Source organism: Clarias gariepinus, chromosome 17 (assembly GCF_024256425.1).
Source record: "Clarias gariepinus isolate MV-2021 ecotype Netherlands chromosome 17, CGAR_prim_01v2, whole genome shotgun sequence".
NCBI lineage: Eukaryota > Metazoa > Chordata > Actinopteri > Siluriformes > Clariidae > Clarias > Clarias gariepinus.
In genome coordinates this window covers 12,066,024-12,085,057 of record NC_071116.1, presented here as the reverse complement: position 1 = coordinate 12,085,057, position 19,034 = coordinate 12,066,024, and the positions used below count along the sequence as shown (strand labels likewise).

Below are 19,034 nucleotides of genomic sequence, written 5' to 3'. Positions count from 1 at the left end.
TCAATTCATCATCTGTAAAGTTCCCAATATAGCAACAATTCAAACCACAAATTACTCCATCACTGTGTCACTTCAGTAAACATTTAGTGTTCCTCAAATACACAGTTTAAAACAACTGCTGGACAATTAAAGCATAATTTTTATTCTTAACAGGTGGCATTACATAAACATAATTTTGAAACTGCTTTTCATGATTAGAAATCTGTAAAGGGGCATGATTCAGGTACAGACTGATGGATAAAACATGAAGAAAATTTTCGGACTTAAAAAAAGATTCTCAAGTTATTTAAGTACCGTGTGTCACTGTGCAGGAGAACAAGCAGTATTGGCACGCAAAATGCCCTTAAGAACCCGAAAGCTGGCAAGTGGTTGATTCTCTTTTGGGGGATAGCACGGTCCACTCTCGGTTACATAGGCATAGGGCAATCGAAGCACCCACAGTCCATCAGGGGGCAGCACAACCTCTGGCTGTTCAGGATGGAAAATGGGACAAGGAGGGGGACCTGGTTGAACCTGTTCGGACACAAACAATGAAGACATAAAATACATAAAACTCTGTAGTCATGTTATCAATTACCTCTATTTCATATAGATTTGGGTTTGAGACTGATAAAAGATCAAGCCCAGTAGAATCCAAATCACTACTGAGTATGGCAGCGGGGCAAAACCAAGACAAGACAACACACTGGTTTAAGATATTTCAGTTGGTCTTATTATAAAGCCCGGTGAAATTTAATTGGAAGGCAGTAAAGACTTAAATTATTCTTTAACCCCATATGAGACCATAAGTCCTCACTGCCTTCAAATAAAATTTTACCTGGCTTTATGATACGATTAATCATAGTCTTAAGTACCAGAGCATTAGTTCCATAGTTACCAAAGGTGTAAAGTAATGTGCAACGAATGTAATGCCGAAGCAGAAGTCACCTCTTAGAAAAACTAAACATTAAATATATCCCTTAAAAAAGTAACATTACAGAAGTTAGTTTAATCAACAAAAAGATATTACATACATAGATTCACAAAATTAGACTATTTACCTGTGGACTAAGCGTAATTTCAACTGGTCCATCAGGAACCACAACAAAGAGGCGAGCCAGTTGAGCATAGTGAGGCTTAATTCCTCTGCCCTGGGCAGGAGACGGAATGTACAGGGGCATGTCTGAGTTCAGCGCTCGAGTGGCTGGCTCCTTGGGCCCTCCCTGTCCAAGAACCTTTACTATTTTATCTGGGCCAGAGCTGAGGAAACGCCGGCCCCTGCTGTCCTCATACTCGAAACCCACATACACACGCGAGACATCGTCACGCCTTCGGCTGCGTCCGATCCCGACACTGCCCCGCTTCCCAGCAGGCACTTTATTGGGAGCCGGCCACGATGAGACTCCACCCTCAAGTTCTGTAGAGCTAGAATCATCCTCCGAGCGGCTTCGGATTACCAAGTCCCATGGAAGGAGAAATGCTGAGCCAGGCAGGAAGCCAGGCTGCTCCAAACCCACAAGAGTATTATAAGACTTTGCTGGCCCAAGCTTAACCAGTGACCAGCTGGAGAATTTAGGAAGAAGTCCTTTAGGACATCCGGAGTGGAGCATGCCAGGTAGATACTCCACGGTGGAGGCCTGTCGATCAACACTCGGCCTCTTCTCATGGCCCTCGGCTCCATCAGCATAAGCACCCAGGCTGTCAGTGGACTGGCCAAGACTAAGAGCGAGGCTTAGACTTGTGCTATCTCCAGGTGTGTGTGTTATACTTTCTTTTTCTTTGAGACGTTCAGCATCAGATGCTGGTGCTTCTGGAGGTCTGACTGCATCGTCGCAGGCTGGTGCTGGGTCTAAAGTACTGGCCTGGAATACAGGGAAGTTTATCCTCTCCAGTTTACTACAGCACTTCTCCTCAAGCATCTGAATAACAGCCAAGAGAATTACAAAGACAGACAGAAGGAGAGATGTTAACAATGAAGGGTTTTACGTCATCAAGACCACTTTAACATATTTCTTAGTGGCAAGTTAAGACAAATGCATTGAAATACTAATTAATTTACTATGAGTAGACAAAGACTCTCATAGTAAGGCATAAAATCTTTGGGCATGCTGCTATAAAAAAATTCTATAAATACCCATGACAGCAGCCTTTAATTATATTCTTAGAACAACATGCCTCAATGTTATATCTAAAAAAATTTATTACAAAATATAAATGTTCTTATTTTAACATTTTGTTATATTTGTAAATATTTATTAAAGTCTTTTTTTGGAAAACTGCCACCAAAAACATGGGTCCTGGAATACCTGTGACTTAGGTTCTAGAAGCTATAAACAGTCACTCCATTATCAGGGATTGATAGGACCAAAAAAACACTCAAAGTCCTCTGTGCTGAAAACTTACTGTTATACACTGCCTGTTCAAAAAAAGCCCAAAGGGGCTCACATTGTGAAACAGTGGTTTTTGGAGCATGGGGAAACATTTCCACACGTGAACGGGTCACCACATTGTGTACTGCAATCAAAGCAGTAATCGAAGGTGGTCAAATGAAATCTTATAGTGTGTGGCTTCTTCCTTTGGCTAGGCAGTGTACATAAACACGGGTGCTGAAAATCTACTTATTGCATGCATGTTAAATAAATGTCTCCAACTGGGAAACCTTCAACATATCATAGTAAGTTGCAATAGTTGAATCCACAGTCCAGAGTCCCCTATATGCTCCCAGAGATTTAGATTTTTCTCCCAGCTGTTACTGCAGAAACACTAAGTATTAAACCAATGCAAATAGTACTTGGCACTACAGTAACAGCTTCAGACCAAACAACTAGAGTGAAATTTGAGAAAAGTGCTCTGGTGCAAACATCTTAATAGCCTCATTACCATAACATTTCATAAAGTGTTATGGTCAATATATTTCCAAAATATTTCATTAAGTGGTATGGTCAATATATTTCCAAATAATTTCATAAAGTGTTATAATCAATATATTTCCAAATAATTTCTACAGACTAAATAGAAGTCATAGTTGGCAGTCTGGATGTCAAACGGGTCTTCTCGAGGGGCTTGCTTCTTGCCACAATTACAGGAACTTGTTGAGCGTCCTCTGCTGTTGTGATAGAGAATAGGAGGGTTGTGATCCACCTCAGGCTTCTCTCCTGCACAAAGACAATAGCGTTTTCATTAGATTGTTACTCATGGTATGGAATTAAACACAGATTGCAAATGCCAGATTTTCTTCCAGCTTTTAACTGATACAACAGTATAACCTAACATGACAGAGCCTGGGTTTTGGACTTTTTGGGTTTTGGTAACAATCTGGATTGGCCTTTTCTTTTCTGTTCCAGTGCATAGCATCAATTTCTTCCAAAAAAGGACATATTGATTATTTTGCCCAAAAGTGCAATTCCTATAGACTACTTGAATTATTAAAAAAAAAATATGCACTGTAGACAGTAAACTACCCAATTTCTTCCTATTTTAATATGATTAACTCTTATTTTTTTAAATTGCCAATAATTCTCATGAATTTGGCAAACTGGCAATCCTCTGCCCATCTTTCCTCGTAAAGGACTTGGCCTTACCTGGATGCTGCTTTTGTACAAAATCATGATTACAATCACCTGTTTTAAATCAGATCATTATTTCATTATTTTATCTCTTTAATAGTCGTAAATTACCCCTGCCCCACTTTTTTGGAATGTCTAGCAGGCATGAATGTCCGTATGTAGTTTATAGTTACAAATGAAATGAAGCTAATCAGACCAAACAAGAATCAACAAAGAAGTCAAAGAAATTCCCAAATTACTGTTCTCTGTTTTAACTTTTTTTTTTTTTACATACTGACATATTTGGGGTTGTAATGCATCCACAATTATTTGTGATTAACAAATAAAATGGGTTATAGGTCTTCATTGTTAAAAAAGCTTCATTATATGAAGCAGTTATACAGTTAAACTATACAAAGCTATTTAATATGTACAATTTCTACATCAACTTGTACATAATATGTACAAAAACAACTGTTCACATATAAGACTGCTAAATATGTGCAACCTTGACATATTTCACATTAAAATACAAATATTTTGGCAAATCAGCTGTATACAAACATACACCTGGCAAATCAACTCTGTACAAAGAACTGTATACAAATGTTATAACTATTTAATACATTCTATCACTTAGTAAAGATGCACAATTTAACTCCCAGAACTAAACAAACTTTGATAAAAAAAAAAAAGCATCAACCAAAGACAACAACAAAATGACAAAGGAACTGGCATTGACCCGAACATTGACAAAAATCTGTTTTTAAATTTTGTAGACTGAACTGAAAAAGCTTGAGCACAACCATGACTGAGCTACATCAGTTCTCTCAGGAGGAATAGAAAAATCTTTTAAAAGGAAAGTATCTCGAGAAGCTTGTGAGGGTGTTTGAATCCAGTTAGTAAATTAAAAAGCAATGCCTCCAAATACTAACAACTTGAATGTAAACTTTTAACCCACAAAAATTAGGCACAGGAAATAAATAGATAGATGTCTCTTGGGTGTTATTTTTAAACTTATGGAACTAAAATCTACTATTTGAATTAAAACAAAATGTATGGTAATGTACAAGTCTAGATGTAACTCAGCTGCAGACTTAACCATATTTTAGTTATCCTGTTAACAGCCATGTGGATATTCTGGGCATATGCTAAGTGTTAGAGTTCTTAAAGTAACATGAAAGCCTTTCCTCAAAGAATGCTAAACCTTCAGGTAAGCAGTGCTGTTTACCTGGTTTGGGCAGCAGGTGAAACTTGTGCACACAATGCTGATCAGTGAGGCTTCGCTCCTCACACAGCTGGTGTCCATTACTCCAAAACTTGTAGCAATCCTCATGAAGCTGTAAGGCATAGCGCTGGAAGGCTACTCCCCTGGCATGCTGACTGTACACCCGCAGAGCCTGGGCTAGCTGGTTCTTGTGCACTGTGGTAGTGTAGTTGTGTGGCAAGTTGGATTGATATGCGCTGTGAGCCAGTGGCAGTGCTTTCTGACACCTGTTTTCTGAGAATTTTGCATCTGCATCCAGGAAACCTTCGAGAACCATGAGCTGTCCCTGAACTTTAAGGTAAAGCTCTGCCATGTCCTCTTCATTGTTCTCTATCATGACTTGGTATAGCCTGGAGGCAACACGAGTCCACTTGGAGTAGGTGGGTAATTCAAAATGTGAGGGCTGCGGGTTGCGCCCCACGCTGTCGTCAAAGCCTTTCTTACTCAGTACAAGTTCTACATGCTGCCAAAGAAAGTCCTTAAGAGTACAGTCCAATAACTGACCTCCTGATGAAGCAAGACCACTATTATCCATATTAAATGAGGGATGCCGGTTAGAGTGGCGCATCTGTTGGTATCGCCTTTGCCCTGAGCCAGGTGTGCCAGGGTCGCTCTCACGCAGCACACAGTTCGCCCGCAACTGTCCAAGCAGGGAACCGATCGGATCTTCTTCTGGTCCGGGAACCACATAGACAAACGCCTGGTTCGCAGGCACAGTGAACAGACAGTTGCTGCTCTGGTTGGTGAGGACTCTGCTCTTCCGGAATATTCGGTAGATTTGATCTTCAAGTGCATGTTGCAGACGCCTCCTCGGGGAGTGTTTCTTAGGCTTGTCTACTCCTGTGGCATCATTGGAATTTCCAGCAAGTCCAGATGTATTGACCCTCATTGCCCCATTCATCTGGAACACAAACAGCAGACGAGGAGGACAGGGCCTGCAGTTCAGCTTCCATTCCTTTGACACGGGGCAGTCCTTTATGGCACCACGAAGTAAAGGTAAGGTTTTCTGGCGCAGGGCGTCCAAGGCCCGGAACAGCCTGTCATAAGTGACATCGAAGGAGCAGGTAGGGTGAACTAACAGCAGGATGTGACACAATGAGAAAAGGTAGAGTAGCTGAAGGCAGTGGTCCTTCTCAGCTCCCTTCCAAAAGTCCTGCGTTTCGGCGTGACCGACAGCCGAAGTTAAAGACTCACACGCCCGGAGAAGCTGGCGGTTGTCGAAAATGGATGTTAGCACCAAATACAGCACGCGGGTTTCCTGGTTATAATACGCCTTGATCGAGCTCCGTTCATTCAGTCCGTCCGGCTCGTCGGTCCCAAACAGGGAAAAGACATGTTTGTCTGACAGGATGTTTATAAGAGACTCCTTGGCACATCCGGTTTGCACGGCACTTTTCCCAAATATTCCCAAAATACACACGCCTTCATCTTTATAAAGAGAGTCCTCACTTATTTCTGACTGTAGAAGAACATTGATATTCACAGGCAGCGCCATTGCTGCTGCAAACAGACTGAACCCCTGAACCAGGGTTTCCGTGCACACCAGCTAAATGTAACCGGGCGGAAACACGAGACGCTGCATTTTGAGTTCCTAGAAACATAGCATGTATGCATTTATACGTATAATATCACTTTCCCTGCGTGTTCTTTATGTGATTTGATTTCACGATTAATAGTGTTGAACCAAGACCATAATATGGAAATTGTTATGGCGAACAATTGAAGACTGTGGATACATATCACTTAACTGATAATTAGAGAAGAATCACATACGTTCTGAGCAAATATATTTCGTTGTATGGTGGAAGTGAAAGGCGAGAAGTGTTCACATCAACATTTGTTTACTACTATTGGTTTCCACGAGCACCTGTACAAATGTGGTTGGCCAATAAAAGAAATAATAACAATAATAATAAGTGATCATATGTGCTTTATCACAATTAACAACTACTGGGGAAATTCTTTATTACTTTTTAATATGCTTAATCCAGTCTAAATAGATTCGTTTTGACAATAGCTGTTTGTGCCAGAATTGAAGAAGCTGTCCAGAAATATATACTGATCAGCAGTGCAAGTCATTTAAAAAATACTCAAGTGCATATGTTAGTGCAAGCATTACAATACATTACAATAATATAAGTGTTTGTAAAGTTGACAGCAACTGAGGTCACGAGTTTGCAACTTTTGTAACAAATCTTGCTTTCTGCACTATGGTTTCCTTCCATCAGCAGAGCACGAAAGTGGGACGTAACTGCTGCAGAAGGTTAGTGCTGCTGGAGCACCCTCGGAACAACGTTCCGTCCGTTCCTTTCTCCATTTTTATTTAAGATCAATAAAATGTTCTTTGAGCTGAGATCTGACTTTAATGTATGTGTTAAGATTCAGATCTCTATATATGCAGATATTCTAAGTCTATCAAAAAATAAAAAAACTAAAAGAAGAAACTAACTAGCTAACTAAGAAACCTAATTTGCTGGCTAACTGAGACAAGACAGATTGACAAGACAACATTAGCTTCCGATATCAGGCTGTTATAGCCGCAAGAATTTGAATCTGTGACCTTCCGATCAGTATTCCAACATCTTAAACAAGCTACCCTTGCCGACACAGAAATAGAAACATATGGCTTCTGTATGCCAATACTTTAAGTATGGGTCCTGATGTCATCTATTATGTACTATGATTAGTCTTCATTAACTTTAAATTACAAAATTGGACCAAAGTTATTAATGAATGTCTTAAAAAACTGCATATTATACACATATACGCAAATAAAAAGTGGTTTAAAAAATCCATATAAAACATTTTGAAACAAATATCATAACATTGTTGTGCAAATCCTGCTCTTTCCTTTTGATTTGCCAAGTAGTGTAGGCGTCAGAACCTCTATTTAATGAACTGGCTTGTGTCAACTCCAAAATAAAGAAAAAGACTTTCTGTATTAAAAAAAAAAAAAGTCTTACCTGGTACCAGCTGCCATAAGATAGGCCAAGTTTTGTGGAAAAAAAAGCCATTTAGACCATTTTGGTTAGCCTTTAACCCCCCCCCTCCCCCTCCCCCTCCCTCCCCCTTTGTCCATCTGTGAACAAGGCTTTAGTATTCCCTTATTTAAACATGTTTAAGGCTAAGATGTGATCCACAATTGCACATCTGTCTTTACTTCTTCATTGGAAATGAAGCTTCATCCTTATAAAGCTGGTTTCAGGGGACCAAACAGGTGAAAGTCTGATAAAGCAAGATCAAGACTCTAAGGAAGATGCTTTCATACCACAAAATGAAAAACAGAGTGTCATCAGTATGGGCAGAAGTGTTTGAATGTGCATCATCATGCAAGATCACAATGCCCTTGAATTTAACGCCCTATTGCATTTAATCCAAAGTTTAGACTTCAGACATTTCATTAAGTATTTCATTGTAATAAGCAATGTTGATTGCTGAAGCCTTTTCCTGATAATGTTTCAATACTGGTCCCTTGGAATCTGAGAAAAATGTTTTCAGCCGATGATTGACTAGTCGGCGATTGAGGATGTTTCTGTTCCATACTCTGCCGTTTACTCTCAGACATGTAGTGATGAATCCATGTACTCTTCCTTAGAGTAGAGTATCAGCCAAATTGTGCTTGCAAATATCCAATTGCCTCTGTTTTTGCTCTTCCATGAGTTGTTTCAGCACAAGGTATACCCTCAAACCATAAAAATCACTTATTATTTCATGCAAATCACATCCGTTTTTGCTCACACCACAGTTACAAATAAACTGATGTAACACGTTCACACCTGCACAGCAGTGACTGGGTAGCCCGGAATGGAAACCGCTTATAAGACGGCTAACAAGAGTGGCAAACAGACGTCTTAAATATACCCGGAATGCAGATAATTTGACTTACTGTACACGTGTAGTTGCCTTATTACTTGTCCAAGATGAGTAGTAAAGGGAGTAAAGTAAATTACTACAACATTTCATTAAAACAGCCAAAGTGGCCTGTGAAATGCCAGCCAATAGCTGGAGACTAGGTGGAGACTATCATTGGCCCGATGATAAATGAATAAATTTTGAGGCGAGCAAGACCAACACACTTTGGGCCACTTTAACTCCACCATGCCAACATTGGGTCACATTGGGAAGGGTTGTTGTTTGCAGTTTTCTTTTGCAAAATGATAGCATAGCCTTGCAGAGGGAGATCTAGCATAAACAAATAAAAAGTGCTCAAACATCTATTTGCTATCTGACATTAATATATGTTTTAGCATGAACTACACCACATGTAAGCAGTAAACAACAAAAAAAAGAAAACATTGTTATTAGCATTAATTGGTAATATTGCAGTACAGTAAAGTCTCATTTCAGGAGATTATCCACCATCCAAACACACATCAGAAAAAAATTAACTATTCCCACCAAAATTATTGGAACAGCAAGACCAAGTTTTTTTTTTTAAATCAAAAGATAAATAAAATCAGTTTCATAATCAAAATTTCACCTTTTATTTTTTTAATATTTAAATCTAGATGCTTAGAACATTACACTTTTTATTTGAACCCATATTTTGGGACACATGTCTGACAGGTGTTTTTTGTTGCCCAGGTGTACTGTTAGGTTAATCATTCAAACATTGCTCTGAATATGTATAGTTGGATTGAGAAGTGGCCTTTACCTGTGAAGACTGCATTTGTTGTTAAAAAAAAGAAAGAAAAAAGAAGAAGAAACCAACATGAAAAAGAGCTGTGTATTGGTGAAATGCAAGCGATTTACTTTAATACTTTACTTTAAAAAAGCTACTCTTTAAAATAATGAGGAAATAGATCAGAGCAATTGCTCAACATTAGATATAAATAATAAAATCATTTGAAATGTCCTGATAAAGAAAGAAAGCAGTGGGATAACATTTGTACATTAAGCAGTTTGGCCAATAATGCTAAAAAAATATGGTAAGTTGTGAGAAAAAACAGTCACTGACATCAACAACCTACACAGGACATGTTGACAGTATAACAAACTGACACCTTAAGGGCAGAAATATAGATGTTGTACAAGAAGATGCAAACTACTGTAAGAACGACAGTAAGAATTAGATGGTTAGATTACAATTAGAAAAAAAAAAAAAAAAAAAAAAAGAGCCACAGCGGTTTAGGCACCAGGATAAGACTAAACCAAGGTGCTGGAAATGACAGTGTGGAAAAACAAAGGATCTGCTCATAAGCCAAAACATACAACCTCAGTGGTCAAACATGCTGGATGTACTGTAATGGCTTGGGTTTGTATGGAAGTCTCTGCAACAGACTCACTAATCTGTATTTATTATATAAATCTTGATGATAGCAGCAGAAAGAATTCAGAAGTCTACACAGATATTTTGTCTGCCTCTTACAGAGAAATGTATCCACCAAATGTCTTCATTATTCACATACACACTTTTGTTCACATAACACAAAAGCAGGTAGGATTTAGACTGACTGCAGAACATAAGCCAACTGAGCATGCATTTCAGCAGCTGGATGATTTTAGTAGGCTGCCAACTTGATGCATTTATTATCAGCAAAAATGCATCCAAATGTTATTTACTTTGATTTAACTACAGACTATTTGCTTTAGTACATTTGCTCACATAAAAACTGTGTGGTTTGCCTCTAAAGATACCATGTTTTGCATGGTTAGCCCATATAGATGGAAATATCAGGAGCTATTCATATGCATGAATATGAAAATCATACTCCTCTTTCAATCTCAAATCCAAATGTATGGTAAAAACAAGGGGATTTGACCTAGCCATGCCAATACTTACAGAGGGAACTGTCCAACAATGAGAGCACAATACAAAGATCATTAAAATGTCTGATTTCTTGATGTCTCGGTTTCAGCTGATGGCATTCAGTGGTTATGATCACACAGGAAAAAATACACTGTACAAATAAGAACAATAAAACATGAGCTCTAATTGAAGAATGCAAATACTTTAATTATATACATGTCTGATGAGTTTAAAATAACTTGCGTGGTCAGTTGCTTTCCAAGCCTTTGTTCATTATTGCACTAATCCCGGAATAATTCTCCACATTTTCTTTATTACACAGCGATGCTTCACTCAAAATTCTGTAAAAAAAACAACAACAAAATCTTACAATCAAATGCAGATTATGGTATATATCAGAATTTATGTCTATAATTCATATAGCCACTGTTTAAGCATAGCTGTTTTCATGTTCATGGTGATCATGTTCAATTCATGAGAAAGGAATCGAAATGGGATTCGAGTCAAATTCTAAATGCTTCCCATTTTCTTTTTAATAATTTATGTATCAACATTAGAAAGAAAAAAAAAAAAAAAAAAAAAAAAAAAACACATCTTAAATATTGCTGGCAAATGTAAAAATAATCACGTCACTATAAAATCTTGCAGCTGGAAAGACTTGTCAGCTGGATAAGCAGTCAACCCTTTTTAGTTTAATAAGTTTAAAAGTTAAAGGTAGCATCAAATATCAAAACTGCCCATGGTGTGCAATTATGTGTGCTTGTCCCATTGAGGGTGTACTCCGCCTTTTCCTCTGGGATAGGTGTTAGACATCTCATGACCCTACACAGTACAAGCGGTAAAAATAATGAACAAAATATATTCATCTGTTGGCAGTTTTACTAAATTATGCACACAACTTTGCAGCATCGAAACATCCAACCTTGGCTTTTGGTCCTGTGGGCATTGGTTAGCCTTGGGTCCCCATGATCCAGAGAGCCTTTGGAGCTACGCCTCAAGGACCCAGAGCCACTCCAGAGACAGGTCTTACCAATGCCCACAGGATCAAAAGCTGATTCGTCCTATAAAATAGTCAGTGTAGCATGAATTGCTGTCAACACTGGCCACGAGAGAAAGACTATGAATCCAACCTGCAAACTCTCTAAATCTAAATCTGATTGAGCACCTAAAGGATATGCTGCAAATGTCCTGGTGCCAGACAACACAGCACACCCCCAGAGGTCTTCTGGGGTCATGTCCTCAGGGGCCAGAGTTACCCGAGGGCACAACGGGCACACAAAACCCATGTTGCTGTAAGCGCATGTGTGATGTGACCACTCAGGAATTTCTGTACAATTACACTGACCAGAATGACTGTCAAAGGAGATGCAAGGTAAGTGATTACCAAGAGGCAAGTGATTATAAAAGATGTTTTGAAATAACTCAAGAATAGCAAGTACAGATTCACTTACCGATCAGTTTGGAGTTTTCTAAGTTGTGATAGTAGTTTCATGGGGCTTCTTCTTGGTGATCTTAAGACAGAAACAAAAAATATTGATTGGTTGGTCAGTCTCACATATAACTGATTTTGTACCGAGCATAGAAGCTTTCGAGTGGCACAAGTGAAACATTTTAAGGGGATAACATTAGGGGGAAAAATAATATATATTTTCATATATATTATATATACACACACAGTGCTCAGCATAAATGAGTACACCCCACTAAATTTGTCAGAAAACCTTTAGTTTCCTTTCAGAATCAACATTTTCTATGAGATACTATACTACAAAATACTCCCACAAATGTGGGCCATTGATTGCAAACAAGATTTGTTAATTTGAACACACAAAAAAGTGATTTTTCTAACAAATTCATTCAAGCCCATGTTGCAAAAATGAGTACACCCCAATTATAGTCTTAAAAGAAAAGCCTACAAAAAAAGACTACAAAATTCTAATTAACAGACATTCAACCACAGTTGAGTCTAATGACTTATTAAAAAAAAAAAAAAAAAAAAAAAAAAAAAGTGTCCAGCAGACAGGTGACTATAAAAGGGTATTACTTAAAGAAAAGCCCTTCCCATTTTATGCTGTCAGCAATTTCCACAAGGAAATTATTTCTTTACACAAAAAAAAGGTGAGGGCTACAAGAAGATCAGCAAAGCTTTTCATATCAGTCAAAATACTATAGCAAAAGTGATCCAAAAATTTAAGAAAGATGAAAGTGCAACCATCTTACAGAGACGTTCAGGCCATCCATGGAAGTTAACATCTCAACAGGAGCGTATTCTGATGAGAAGGGTTGAAGAAAATCACCATGGAAGTTTACTTTTTAACCAATTTAAGTAAAACTGAAGATTTTGTGATCTAAGTTATATTATTAAGCTTAACTTCATGTTATGGAGTTAAAAAAGTGTTCAATAAAACAATTTTGGAAATTGTTCATTAAGCTACTGATTAAATTTATACTTTTTAAAGGGGATGTACTCATTTATGCTAAGCACACGCACGCACACGCACGCACGCACACGCACGCACACGCACGCACACGCACGCACACGCACGCACACGCACGCACGCACGCACACGCACGCACACGCACGCACACGCACGCACGCACACGCACGCACACACACGCATACACACGCATACATACGCACACACACTCATTACACAAGCTTACCCCAGTCTCAAAACACTATAAGCGCAAATTAGTCTAAAATCATGCGCATTAGAAGCCCCCCAGACACACCAATGTGTTTGAAGCCACTTAACCCATATGCTTCTTTGGAGACATTTAAGGAGGTAAAACATTGCAGTTTCTTCATAATCCTACAGGTGGTACATTCTGAACTATTTACACATTTTCATCCCATGTGGAAGGAATTAATTATTTTTGTTTGTTTAGAACCAATAATAATGCTGTATGACAATTTCTTTATATTCCAATGGTAACTGATGGTACCAATGGGAATCTGACTGGTCAAAAATATAAAGAATTTCTTCTAGCACTAATAACACAATTAAAAAAACATCAGGATGCACAAAATTTCTGGCACACTTCCATTTTTTATTTTCTCTGCATCACTAAAAAAATAAAATAAATAAAAATACACTTAAGACACAACTCTTAGCGTGAAACATAACTCTTCATCTTGAGACCCTGGAATTGACCCAGAGTGAACAATTCTTGATAACTCGTACTCAGTCATTATGAAGTGTAATACTGAACTTACCTGCTCTGGCTGATCTTCTTTGGTGATGGGAAGCTACACTGAACACGTCTTAATCGGACTTTTTGTAGTTCTGCTAGAGTGATAAGAGGGGTTCTTTTTCCATCTGGAGAGATCTACAGAAAACTCAAGTCTCAAAATTTCTTACAAACATGTAGCTCAAATACAAGGTGACAAAATAAAGTATGTTTACTCACCGAAATTCTAGTATTAGCAGTCACTTTCCTTAGCTGCACTTTCTGCAGGTCTTTAAGAGTTACTACAACATGCCGTTCAACCTTCTCCTGAATGAGAATAAGTGACCAAATAAGTCATATCAAAATTAGTATAAGCAGCCCTTTTCAGTTTCTCTGTACTTGTTAATTTTACTAAAGACACACAAAAAAGTTATCTATTACTTTTTATAACTTGACTAGTACCTGCAATGAGGAGTGACTGTTGCTATTCTTAGGCATCAAAGGCAGTCTCTTTGGCACCTGAGTAGGTGGTGGTGGAAGCGGAGGAGGAGGAGGAGGTGGAGGTGGTGGGGGAAGAAGAGCAATAGGTGGAGCAACAGATCTGTGCTGATGGTGGTGTATGACAGTTGTACTTTGGTGGTCAGAACATCCGGGCACAGGAGGCAACTTAAAACATGCATAGATACAAGCACAAACAGGGGCAAAGAAAAAAATGCTTTAAGATCTTAAGTGGTATATTTCAATGTTCATCAATTTTCAGTGTAGTTTTAAAAACCAATAATGCTGCACATAAAAACATGTGCACACACCACAAGCGTGGGCACACATGCAAGGTAATACTCAACATAGTCTTCATCACAAACTATGCATTTTCACCATCCCTGAACCCAGCTCCAGAATCCTCTTTGAAAATCCCCGTTTTACGGTTGTTGATCAACCAATGCATGGTTTGTCTTGAATGCTGTTTTCCCCCTTCTTTAAACTTTTTCTATTTGTATGTGCACATAGTGTGTTGCAAAAAGTGAGTAAAGCTCCATATCCATATAATAGCTTTTCATTTAAATCACACAAATGCATTGGACATCCTGCACTTTCTATTTTGAATCACAACATTAGGAAAAATGTGCTAAATATATTATTAGTTTACAGAAAGTGAAATAAATATATATATATAAATATATATTATATATATACATATATATATATATTAGTCTGTTCAAAAAAAATAGCAGTGTCATAATTCATCTATACATCTATCAACTTTTGGAACCTTTGAACAGGTATTCCAGCCCAAGAAACAGCATTTTTTTGTCTCAGGAACAGCATTTTTAATGTTAGACCACAACTTTTCTATTGGATTAGGGTCTGGGGATTGGGCTGGCCACTCCATAACGTTAATTTTGTTGGTCTGGAACCAAGATGCTGCTCATTTACTGGTGTGTTTGGGGTCATTGTCTTGTTGAAACACACATTTCAAGGGCATTTCCTCTTCGGCATAAGTAACCTCTAAGTATTCTGATGTACTCAAATTGATCGCTAAAATGTGATAAATAGGCCCAACACCATGGTAGGAGAAACAGCCCCATATCATGATGCTTGTGCCTCCATGCTTCACTGTCTTCACAGTGTACTGTGGCTTGAATTCAGTGTTTGGGGGCTCCACGAACTGTCTGCGGCCTCTAGACCCAAAAAGAATAATCTTGCTTTCGTCAGTCCACAAAATATTGCGCCATTTCTCTTTAGGCCAGTCAATGTGTTCTTTGGCGAACCGTAACCTCTTCAACACATGTCTTTATTTCAACAATAGGACTTTGCGGGGGCTTCTTGCTAATAGCTTTCTGCTTTTGGTCTCAATTTTGAAGCATTTGATATCATTTTAACAGAGCAGCCTATCATTTTCTGCACTTCTTTGTATGTTTTCCCATCTCTAATCAACTTTTGAATCAAAGTACGCTGTTCCTCTGAACAATGTCTGGAACGACCTATTTTACTTTTAGAAAGAAATGCACAGGACAACTTTTTTTGGGCATTTATCCTTAAATAAGGGGAACTTGTTTGACACCTGTTTTTTACAGAATAATTTACCTCTTCAATTGAACTCCACACTGCTATTATTTTGAACACGCCCCTTTTCAATTAATGATTCAATTTCACAGAATGAGGTGCATGCAAGTCATGACTGTTGGATCTGTTGTTTTTTTCTTACTCCACTATACCTACAAGTAAAATATTTACCATGAATAAATATAATTTCTCCCCAAAACAATTATTGATCTGTTTACTGATGTTGGACTGCTATTATTTTGAACTCTACTGTAGCTCTTGTCATTGGTGGCATTCCCATAAACATTTTGTAGCACAAAGGGATTTTTGCATTTCTTTTAGTAGATCTCTTAATTAAAATGTGTATGTATTTATATGGTTCTACTTACCAGAGCATTATTACGCAGTAACTGTAATTCATTCTGAAGTTCCTCCACCTTCTGATGAAGAATTTCCACTCTTTGAGCATAAACTCTCCAGAAAAACAAAACATTGCAAAATCCAGTCCAGATCTTTAAAGGAGATAATTGGGGATTAAGACATTGGTTTCATTGGACAGAGACATGTTTGTCAGCACTGACTTTTTACTCATTACTGACACTTACATGATTGATTATGTGCCGACATGGCTGTAGAATGTTGCCAACAACGTTGAACAATCTTCCACTTCTTAGAGAAATGGATAATTTCTCACTCTTCTGATATTTCTCTACAGCCAGCTCCACATGTGCTCTGAGAGAGAGAGAGAGACACACACACAGACAGATAGAGAGCACACTCACTGAATATAAAGAGGATGGAAGTTTATAATCCTATGTGTGCATCCTTAAAGCATTCCACATTATAATAAATATACATTTGTCAAGGCAACTGGACTTTGTGCTTTATTTAGATAATTTAAAATGGTTAATTTACATGAAACCATGCTAACAGTCTAGCATGAGACTGTAAGGTGGCATGGTGACTCAGTGGTTAGTACTGTCCCCTTGCACCATCAGGGTCCGGGTTTGATTCCCACCTTGGGGTCTGTGTGCATGTTCTGCCCGTGCTTGGTGGGTTTTCTCCAGGTGCCCCAGTTTCCTCTCACAGTCCATAGACATGCAAATTAGAATAACTAGTGTTCCAAAAGTGTGTGCGCGCGCGCTGCAATGAATTGCCACCAATGTCTCGTGCCCCAAATCTCCTGTGATAGGCTCCGCTCGCCTTCCACTTCATACAAAGTTCGATCATAACATTGTCCGATTTTTAAAAGATATGGCCCCACGTCCTGCAGATGTTTACTATAGCACTTTCCATATGTTGTTCTTGATTCAATACCTCGATGATTAGTCACATAAAGAAAAAGCAGGAAGTCATGTTATACGTCTGAGTTCCTGCGCAGTAGCAACAATTCAAGTTGACACCGGAAGTACCGGATATGTCCGGTCTGTCCTTTTAGATGTCTATGGTTTTTTTCTATTAATAATAAAAACCTAAAACGTTTAGTTTAGTTTACTGGTGAATTTCCTGCGTGTTAATTATTGCATTCACACCCGATAACGCCAACCTTCTGACAGGAATGAGAAGTGTGACAAATCAACTTTGACTAACTACGACTAAGACTAATAGAGACGCCTCTGTACTCACCCATTTGCTTGACTGCCAGAAACCGGAGTTAATGCCTGCTTGGCCTTCAGGGCGAAACGTCGACTGCTGCCATTCTTTTTCCTGCGCGTTTGAAAGTGTCTGCTCAGTCGCTAAGAAATAATGAAACACACTGAATACAGTTAACTGATACTGCAAACTGTCAAGCTGTATATATTATAACGTCGCAGAAGTTAAAACTCTTTTTTATTATTAAAAAAACATTACGACTATAATGTCATACAGATTCAGTGTAACTACATTAAAACGATAAATAAAACAGATAATATACCCCGGAGCCAGCCATCTCAGGCAGCGGTCCACCGCTGGGTTTTCAAAAATACTTCTGTAATACTTCTCAGCCAATCAGAGAGAGTTTTAAAAACAGCTCCGCGATCTGCATCCACTGATTGGTCAATGACGTTGCGATCTTTTTCACCAATTAACGGTTGTTTTATTGGTTACCGCAGCAACAAAGAAACCGGCCAGAGTTAAAGCCTGATTCTATCTACAGGATGAACTAAGGTAAATTACATTCCACTTTCACCTTTCTGTACAAAATAAATAAACATGGAATCTAAATTATTTGGAAATCATCGTTTTTTAATCAATATATAACTGAATCCGAAAAACTGAAATAAAATAATCTATCTAATAATATAAATCTAAAACTACACAGTGCAGTGTCCTCAAAATCACACCACACTTAGTTTGGGGGATATGTAATTCATTCATCTATTTATTCATTCATTCAAGCATTTATTTATTTGTGTACTTTTTATGAATGTGTGCAACATTATCACCATGCACAGTAAATTCAGTGTGAAACATTAATAAAGTGGTTTCATTCACACTTGCCTCATTGCAGCTGATATACCAAACAGAAATTACTCTTAGTTTTGTGTGTTGTGCAACAAGAGCATGGGAAGAGGCTGTAGGTGAAATTGATAAATTTACAAGCAAAAAAGGAGAATTTAGGGATTTGGAAAATTGTTAAAATGTAAGATTTCCATTTTTGTATCAACCATTGGTAGTAACTGTTTTAACAAGCGGCACAGGGGCTTTGCATATCCAGTTCGATTCCTGGCTTCGAGTTCTGTGTGCATGGTGTTTGCACGTTCTCCCCATGCTTGGGTTCCCTCCCACAGTCCAAAGACATGCAGATTAAGTAAAACTGGCGTTCCAACATTGCCTATAGTGTGTGAATGTGTATGTATTTGGATGTCCCCCATGTCATTGCAGGACACACAAATACTTACAGTACACATTCACACACTATAGGCAATTTGGGAACGTTTGTATTTCAGGAACATTAATGGAGTGAACTAGATATGAGGATCTGAGTGAACCCCTCTAACTCTTTGCTAGGAATCTCTAGGAAAATGTAACAACAATAGCAAGCTGTTCTAAAATGATCTGTGTCGGCTATCGGTGGCAATCGATCAGTGTTGCCACCAAAGATGGCATTGCCTTCCCAAAATGCAATGTAGTGTTATGTGGTTCCTTGTGTTTACTGGCAGCCCACAAACAAACTAGGTGCATCACCTATTGCATTTGAGAGTGTCAATACTAAAGTGTTTATGTGTTTAAAACAATAGGACAATTTTCACATTGTGTGTGTGTGTGTGTGTGGGGAGGGGTGCTTTCAATCATACAA

The 19,034-nt window shown here is 38.4% G+C and overlaps 2 protein-coding genes across 2 annotated transcripts; both read right to left on the bottom strand.

Moving 5' to 3' along the window:
• Window positions 1-121: 121 nt before the first annotated feature.
• Window positions 122-6,323, bottom strand: smg8 (SMG8 nonsense mediated mRNA decay factor). The gene is made up of 4 exons (XM_053476254.1): window positions 4,756-6,323; window positions 2,989-3,134; window positions 1,041-1,898; window positions 122-513 (listed from the first exon to the last, which is right to left on the bottom strand). Exons 1-4 carry the CDS (start codon window positions 6,284-6,286, stop codon window positions 301-303), a joined length of 2,748 nt encoding a protein of 915 aa, XP_053332229.1. The 5' UTR covers window positions 6,287-6,323; the 3' UTR covers window positions 122-300.
• A 2,924-nt stretch (window positions 6,324-9,247) lies between these two features.
• prr11 (proline rich 11) lies at window positions 9,248-17,728 on the bottom strand. Its single transcript, XM_053476256.1, has 10 exons — window positions 17,670-17,728; window positions 17,381-17,490; window positions 16,360-16,486; window positions 16,144-16,266; window positions 14,174-14,377; window positions 13,952-14,038; window positions 13,758-13,870; window positions 11,992-12,051; window positions 10,784-10,881; window positions 9,248-10,691 (listed from the first exon to the last, which is right to left on the bottom strand). The coding sequence occupies exons 1-9, from the start codon at window positions 17,682-17,684 to the stop codon at window positions 10,788-10,790; spliced, it is 933 nt and encodes a 310-aa protein (XP_053332231.1). The 5' UTR covers window positions 17,685-17,728; the 3' UTR covers window positions 9,248-10,691; window positions 10,784-10,787.
• Between the last annotated feature and the right edge of the window lie 1,306 nt (window positions 17,729-19,034).